The sequence below is a fragment of the Glycine max genome, chromosome 20, assembly GCF_000004515.6.
Source record: "Glycine max cultivar Williams 82 chromosome 20, Glycine_max_v4.0, whole genome shotgun sequence".
In the NCBI taxonomy this organism is placed as follows: Eukaryota; Viridiplantae; Streptophyta; class Magnoliopsida; order Fabales; family Fabaceae; genus Glycine; species Glycine max.
In genome coordinates, this window is record NC_038256.2 from 30,105,178 (window position 1) to 30,114,189 (window position 9,012).

General features: G+C 36.7%; 1 protein-coding gene across 1 annotated transcript in view; it reads left to right on the plus strand.

Annotated features, from left to right (window-relative positions):
• The window catches only part of LOC100817015 (dnaJ homolog subfamily B member 4-like), a 34,555-nt gene extending 26,420 nt beyond the window's left edge, over positions 1-8,135 (plus strand). Inside the window, exon 2 of the mRNA XM_026127413.1 lies at positions 7,842-8,135. Coding sequence (XP_025983198.1) covers positions 7,842-8,135 — 294 coding nt within the window. The remainder of the gene's footprint in view (positions 1-7,841) is intronic.
• The last annotated feature ends 877 nt before the right edge of the window (positions 8,136-9,012 follow it).

Genomic DNA, 9,012 nt, shown 5'->3' on the forward strand with positions numbered 1-9,012 from the left:
GGAGGTGAGCATTTGCTTACTACACCCCATTGCCACATCATATAGTCACACTTTGTGCATGTCCTTCATGCTTTACATGCCTCATGACACCTAAGCACACTTAGTGGAGAATCATGGACTTGATCTTGGATTAGTGGGCTGAACCTTAGCTAAAATTCAATAATCATAATTAGTAAAATTTTGGCTCCAAAATTTGGTTCCACAAATTCAATTTCAAATTCAAGTAAAATTTGAATAGAAATTCAAATTTCCCTCCAATTTTGTGTGACACTAAGGCTATAAAATAGAGGCCATGTATGTGAATTTTTCAACTTTGATCATTTGAGAATTACACTTCAAATTTCAGACCCCATTTGAGGCATAAAATTTCGTGCTCCTTCTCTCCATCTCCCTCCACTCATCTTCTCCTACCTTCAAGCTCTTATCCTTGACTTCCTATGGTGGTGAGCTTCTTCTTGACTCATATTCTCCTTGAAGTGGCATCTCCAATCATCTTTCTTCCATCTCCATTCTGCTTCCATTGATCTTCAAGAAGCAAAGGAATCCATTGATGAAGAAGATTCAAGACCTACAAGCTCTACATGGAGCTACATCATGTGGTATCAAGAGCATCTTCGTCTTGGTGATGTTCTTTTGCTTCCTCTATCTTTTTGTTCGGTTAATTCACTTTAACTCCTTGTTCTTCATCTTATTCTCCATGTATATCCTCCATTTTCTTGTTGTTTGGTGTTGTTTAGAGTATATTAAAAAAAATAAACCGATTAAATCTTAGATCTACACTTGTTCTTTCATTTCTCTGGTTCAAATTTTATAGATCTACTCTTGAATCATGTTTTTGTGTTGATTTTAGGTTCTAAATTTTCTTCCAAAATATTGATTAGAAAAAAACACACAAAAATCTAAGTGTAAATCCTTGTTGTCTTAGAGTCATGTTTAGTCATAATAATTGTCACATTATGTTCTAAGTTTGTGTTGAATTTTGATTTCGTTGATTGAATTCTAGATAAATTTGTTCATGTATTCTTTTCATTCTTAGCATATCTTTTGAATTTTGAGTCTAATTCATGCATGTTATTTAGTTCATAACATGTTCTAAATCAATTCCTAGAAGACATCTTCTTGTTGAACTTTGTTTTGTTTTCTAAGTTTCCTATATGATGCCTATGAAGAAATTGAGTTGTGGCTGGATTTGTGAATCAAAATAAGTCTTAAGCTCTCTTGAATTGTGTTATCCAAGCCTTAAGCAACGTAAACACTACTATTGATTTCTAGGTTGAAATCTCTTGTGTTGGCAACTTGCACATACGAACTTGTAAAATTTATTGGGAATTGGTCATTGCGAATTTTAAGCTGTAGGTTTTTCTTAATTTTCTAGACATCTGGAAAAAAATTTGAAAAAAATAACCAAGTGATTTGGATAAAAGTAAAAAATAAGAAAAATTACACAAGTTGGAAGGAAAATTAGTGTCCAGGAAAAAAAAGTGAAAGGGAAGAGTGCTTGTTGTTTTGGCTCAAAATTTGTTCTATAATTGGTGCCTATTTTATACCAATCTTAGTTCTAAAATTTCAATTGAAAATTAGTGTGAAAACAAGTTCCCAAACTAGAGGTTTCTTGAGTTTTTTTTATATTCTTCTTTACTCTACTTTAGAGCCATTCTAAGTTTCTCTTTAAGTCCTAGCTTGCTTTTATGTGCTTTTCATTGCTTTAATTGTTGAATAATCCTTGAAAATTTATCTTGTTAAAACTCTATTGGTTTAACTTTCATTTCAGTTTTTGGTCTTTGGTTATTGCTTGTCTCTTTATTTCCTTGTTTGTGAGTTGCCATATAGGAAATTGGAAAGAAGGATTGGTGTCATCCCTTGAATAATTTGAGTCAAGAAGCAAGGGGCAACCACCTTAAGAGCTATTGGACTAAGAAGTACTCCAAATTGAGTGAAACACCACAGAGAGAATAACCACCAAAATTGAGGACTTTTTTTGTAATTTTGTAATTGGAAATTTGCTTCGCTTTCAAATTTTGTGACAAAAAGGCATTTCATTGGAAGTAAGTTGGGAGCCTCCAATAGGTCACCCTACTTCCATTTGTGTGTAATAATTTTCAGCAATTTTCCCATAGGATAGTGAGTGTTTTGTTGGGAACCTTAAATGAGGTCATCCAAACACTCTTAGGATCCAGCTAGTTTGCATTTCTTGCACTTTAATTTCTTGTTTACTTTTATAGCTTCCTTACTAGTCACCCCTAGTTTATCTTGTTATTGCATAATAATTTCTTCTTGCTTATCCGCTTATCTTGAGTTCTTTTGAACCCTAGCTTTTACCTTTTGCAAACCCTCAACAAGAAAGAACCACAACTTAGGAACCAACATGAGTCATCATTCTTCAAGTGTTAATGGTGAGGGTATTAGTCACAAGGACCCTCTATCTAGAATATTAGATGAGTTGAGTTCCCTCAAGTTATGGAATGAAACACTAGAAAGAAAGAAAAAAAAGGAAAAGAGAGGGTAGAAATAACTCAAGATGAGAGGGAACAAATAAGGGAAGAAGAAAGAAAAAAATACTAAAAGAGTTAAAAAAAAAAAACATGCCTCCTGTAGTAGTCACGACTCTTGCAAGAGCCTAAGTAAAGAACTTAGTGACTATTATAGAGGAAGTCATAGGTCACTGTTAGTCGTCTTATACGACTAACTTTTGTATATAAAACATTCTCTAAAACTTGTATAGTTCCCCAATTCTCTAAAACATTCTCTAAAACTTGTATAGTTCCCCATTTGATTTAATGATAAAATTTGCATAATTTCAGGTTTAAAGGAGGCCAAGTCTTGAAGTGTATCCAACGCTAAGCGCAGCTTCAGTGTACTTAGCGTGACAAGGGAATCTGGAAGAGCACAAGAATCAAGACCGCACGCTAAGCGTGAGATCAGCTCGCTAAGCGAGACGTTCGTCTCTTGGTAGGCTCAGCGCACGACTGGTGCTAAGCCCATATCCACTTACTCGCGCTAAGCGCGAGGGTGACGCTAAGCGCAACGTCACGATTTTAGAGCCTATTTAAGCCTGAATTGTCAGAATTAGGGTGCGATTTTGAGAGACCAAAGCTACATATTTTTGCACAGACTTCGAGAATAGTGCTCTAGAGGCAGCAACGAGGAGTAGTTGTGCAGAGAAGCCTAGAGTTCTACATTTCTAGAGAGATTAGTGAGTGTTGGAGTGATTTTGAGGTGCTAAGAAGAGGAGGAGGGATCCCCCTTCTTGTGTAAGCAACAATTATTATGTACTCTCTATCTCATTTGTGTTAGGGTTTTTGTGTATGGCTGGCTAAACACCTTAGTTGGGGATTTCTAAGGAACAATTGATGTAATTATCTTTAATATCTAATTAATTGTCTTTTGTGTGTTCAATGCTTCTTTCAATGCTTAATTATTGCATGCTCTTGGTCTAATCACCCATTTGTGTGTACTGTTAGGTGAATTTAGCATTGGGAAATGTATTGTTGCCTTAGAACTTGATAGAAGCAGAACTAAATAACTACATTACCAGGGATGGATTGTGGGGTTTTGTTTTCTGAATATGCTATGATGATAATGCTGTTTAAGTTAAGCCTAGTCTTACAAGAGGGATCTGTAGACAAAGCTTAGGTTAAATTAGTCTAAACTTACGAGGGATCGAGGTTTAGTACTTTAGGCAACAACATAGAACACAAGAACATGACTAATTAGAGAAATATCCTCATATGCACCAACTAGCTTGTTAGAAAGACCCAACGCTTTTTACCTATTGCTGTCAACTTTTACTTACTTGCATTTACTGTTTTTACCATAGAATTAGTTTATTTCTGCTTTAACCATCAATTATCAATGTTTGTTCCATAATGCTTTACTTCTGAATAAAACTCTTTCTAATAAGCATGTTCCCTGAGTTCGATACTCGTATCACTCCATTTTAAATTTAAATACTTGACGACCTGGTGCGCTTTTCGATATTTCATTTCCCTTGAATATATTTGTTAAACATTGGAGAAAAAGGAACCATACGGGAAATTGAACAAAAGTATTTATGGCGTCGTTACCAGGGAAAAAAGTATTTTTGGCGCCGTTGTCGGGGAACAAAGTATTTATGGTGCCGTTGCCGGGGAACTTAGTTCATTAGAAGAGTTTAGTTCAGTTTTACGGCATTGCTTTATATTTTTCTCTTTGATTCATTGATTCTATTTGTTCATATTTTAGTTACTGTACAAATTCATTGTTATTTGAACTGGATAATTGTTGTTCTATTTCTCTTGTATGCAAAGAAGATCTACTACTGGTGATTTGATCCCCATCGATTTGGAGATTAACGCTACTTGCAGGAGGCGTAACACAGAGAGAATAAGAAATTTTTTGTAGGATTTAGGAAGTAGCCGCAACTCCAGAAGAAGAACCTTGATCTTCCGAGGCATTTTCTAGCTTTCCAATTGCAGGGCAATCACATACTGATTTTGTTGAAGAAGTTATTATGGCTGAAGAGCAAAGAAGAGTGACCCTGGAAGATTACTCAAGTTCCACTGTGCCACAATTCTTTTCCAGAATAGCGTGGCCAGAGGTTTAGGCACAAACAATCACATATCCTCCTTCTTTGATACAGTTGATTCAAAATAATTTGTTTCATGGTCTACCAAATGAAGACCCATACGCACACCTGGCCACTTACATTGAAATATGCAATACCATTTGGTTGGCTGGTGTGCCGGAAGATGCAATCAGGTTGAGTTTGTTTTTGTTTTCACTATCTGGAGAAGCTAAGAGGTGGCTTCATTCTTTTAAAGGGAACAGTATGAAGACCTGGGATGAAGTTGTAGAGAAGTTTTTAAAGAAATATTTCCCTGAGTCGAAGACTGCAGAAGGCAAAGCAACCATCTCTTCTTTTCACCAATTTCCCAATGAATCTCTGAGTGAGGCCTTAGAAAGATTCTGAGGTTTATTGAGAAAGACGCCCACTCACGGATTCTCAGAACCGATACAGCTCAACATTTTTATAGATGGGTTAAGACCGTAGTCCAAGCAGCTATTGGACGCTTCTGCAGGGGGAAAAATAAAGTTGAAGACCCTTGAAGAAGCCATGGATCTCATTGAAAATATGGCTTCAAGTGACATTGCTATTCTTAGAGATAGAGCCCACATACTGTTGGATCAAGTGGCCTTGGAATAATTAAGAAGGGGGGTTGAATTAATTATGAACGTGTCTTGACTAATTAAAAATTTAACCTTCTTAATGTTACTAAACTCAATTAGGCTTTTACTACAAAGTTAAGAAAGTAAAGAATAGAAACAAAAACTTAACCAAAAGTAAAAGCGGCAATTAAAAGTACACAGCGGAAATTAAAGAGTGTAGGGAAGAAGAAGACAAACACAAGATTTATACTGGTTTGGCCATAAACCATGCCTACATCCAGTCCCCAAGCAACCTATGGTTCTTGAGATTTCTTTCAACCTTGTAAGATCCTTTACAAGCCAAAGATCCACAAGGGATGTACCCTTCCTTGTTCTCTTTGAATAACCAAGTGGATGTACCCTCCATTTGAAATGATCTAGAAGAGATGTACCCTCTCTTGTTCTCAATATAACAATCCCCATGTAGATGTACCCTCTACTTGTACCACAAAGGATGTACCCTCCAATGTGTTGGGACAAAGAATTCTCATGTGGTTAGTCCTTTGAATCTTTGTAAGGGGAAACAAAAGATATCTCAGGCAATTAGTCCTTTGAGATCTTTTGTTTAAGGGGAAGGGAAGAATCAAAAGAATTCTCAGGCGGTTAGTCCTTTGAATCTTTTGTAAGGGAGAAGAGAGACACAAAAGAATTCAGGCGGTTAGTCCTTCATTCTTTTGGAAAAGGAAGAAGAGAATGAAAAAGATGAATAGCACAAGTTTTTTATCAAAGAACTTTTCTTGAAAGAAAAAGTATTGAACAAAAACTTTTAGAAAGATGAAGAGAAATGAATCAGAAAGATCTGTAAAGAACTTGTTATGAAACTTGTTGAAAGAGATTGAAAGATGTTGAAGGATGATTTAAAGATAGTGAAATTCTGATACCAATGACAGATGTCGTACCGGATGTCACGACATCACGCTTCAGAACATGCAGATTATATTTGACAGTATGAACAGATTAAACAAGTAAATAACACAAGAGAATTGTTAACCCAGTTCGGTGCAACGTCACCTACATCTGGGGGCTACCAAGCCAGGGAGGAAATCCACTAAAATAGTGTTAGTTCGAAGATCTAACAGCCACTGTTTACAACCTTCTCACCTAACCACTACCCGTGCAACCTCTACCTAAGAGCCACTCTTAGATATGAGAACCCCTCTCACTCCCTCTCAATCACTCTCCCGTGTTTACAAATAAATCAAAGACACACCAGAGATTGCTCTCTGAACAAAAGAGATCAACTCTACACACTCAGGTCCAACACTTGATGTTAGGGTACCATCAAGGTGGCTCACAAAACACTCAAGTCCCAAAACTCACAAAATAACTCTTCAATCCCGGACTTGGTAGAAAACTCGTGCAGCCTTCATGTTTATATAGCAGTGTGTGTATCTGGGCTGCAACAACTTGCGCTGGATAAGATCTATCATTCTCCTGAAAAATCTGCACTTAAAGATCTAAAGGATAAAGTTTGATCTTTTAGTTTTTATCTTTAATCTCTAATCCCTGAACGAACTATTCAAGTTTGTAATTCGAACTTTAATTATCTTTTAATTCGTTCCAAAAGATAGATCATCTAATCTGTTGCTAACTGCACAATAATCTGTTAAAGATATAACAGATTTATGTGTCCAGTATTTTCGGGCAGGATGTCCTGGACATTGTATCCGACATCGTGGATCCTGCAGCTTCAATTCTTCATTTGACCTTTTATCTTGCCTTGTGCATTGTGGAGCCCAATCTGATTCCTTGACATAACGTTGGACATCATGTGCAGCAACTCCAGCTTTCCTTCATTGTCTAAGTGCTTATGTTTTAACAAAATCTTAGCCAATCTTTTAAAACTCAGTAGAGCTAAACACTAACAGATAGATTATTGATTATTGAAATTCATGCCATGGCCACATATTTATAATCTCTTGATAACTCAAGTCAAAGCATGTGACTCTTGGCAATTTCTTTAAAACTAGCCACTTAAAAAGTTATGACTTTTGGAAATGTATTTTTCGAAATTAGTCACTGGTAATCGATTACCATTAAGGTGTAATCGATTACACATCAACAGATGTGAGTCTTCAGTTTGAATTTTGAAAATTAAGACGTTTAGAAGCTCTAGTAATCAATTACAAGTATTGTGTAATCGATTACACAAGTTTAAAATACTTTAAAACTGTTTAAACATAAGTTATAACTCTTGAAATTTGAAATCTTAACGTTTTAAAACATTGGTAATCGATTACGACCTTCTGGTAATCGATTACCAGAGAGTAAAACTCTTTGGTAATGATTTTGTGAAAACTTCTTATGCTACTCAATATTTTGAAAAACTTTTTTAGTACTTATCTTGATTGAGTCTTCTCTTGATTCTTGAATCTTGATCTTGATTCTTGAAACTTGAATCTTGATTCTTCAAACTTAATTCCTGAATCTTTGGATTTTGCTTGACTCTTGATTCTTTGGCATCATCAAAATAACCTTGGAAGGCATTGCTTCCACACATACCTACAAAGAGAAGCTTACTGGAACTTACATCACAAGATGCATTGTTGGCACAGAACAAGTTGTTATCTAAGCAACTTGAGGCATTGACTGAGACACTAAGTAAGTTGCCAACTCAAATACACTCTGCACAATCTTCACCATCTACTATTTTGCAGGTTGCAGGGTGTGTCATCTGTGGTGGAGCTCATGATTCTGGATGTTGTCTCCCCAATGAAGAACCAACAGCTCATGAAGTCAATTACATGGGGAACCAACCCATAAATAATTTTAATGCAGGTGGATTTCCTGGATTCCAGCATGGACAACAATACAACCAACAACAGGGACATTGGAGGAACCACCCTGGGAATCAATTCAATAGAGACCAGGGTGGACCGTCCACAAGGCCGCAACAACAAAGGCCTAGTCTCTACGAGTGTACAACGAAGCTAGAAGAGACTCTAGCTTAGTTTATGCAGGTTTCAATGTCTAACCAGAAGAGCACGGAGTCTGCCATTAAGAATATGGAGGTCCAAGTGGGCCAGCTCGCAAAGCAATTGGCGGATAGGCCGTCAAGTAGCTTTACTGCAAATACTAAGAAGAATCTGAAGGAGGAATGTAAAGTTGTCATGACAAGGAGCAGAATGGCAATTCAGGCTGATGAAGGTAGAGCTGAAAAGAAGGTGGAGGGATATAAACAACTGTCGGTAGCTGAGCCGGCACTGGAATCAGTTTCAGACTCTATTAAACTTGAGGATATTTTGGAAGATGAAGATGACCAGGAGAGAGAGACCCGAATAAAAGATAGTCAAGAAGGAATAAGGATGAAGGAAGAATACGAAAAATAAAAACAAAAAGAAATAAAAGAAAAAGAAAAAGAAAAAATAATCAAAAATAGGAAAAAGAAAAAGAGAAGGTTGATGAGGAGGAAAAGAAGGGCAAGAGTGAGGCTACACGAGAGAAGAAGAAATAGACTACTCCTACTGAAGGCAAGGAAGTACCATACCCTTTGGTACCTTCCCGGAAAAACAAGGAAAGAGACTTGGCCAGATTTCTTGACATCTTCAAGAAACTGGAAATTTCTTTGCCTTTTGGAGAAGCTCTCCAACAAATGCCCCTCTATGCCAAATTTTTAAAAGACATGTTGACGAAGAAGAATCGGTATATCCAGTGACACAATAGTTATGGAAGGAAATTGCAGCACTGTCATTCAACGCATCCTTCCACCAAAGCATAAAGATCCTGGAAATGTCACTATACCGTGTTCAATTGGCGAGGTTGTTGTAGGTAAAGTTCTCATTGACTTGGGAGCTAGTATCAACTTAATGCCTCTCTCCATGTGCCGAC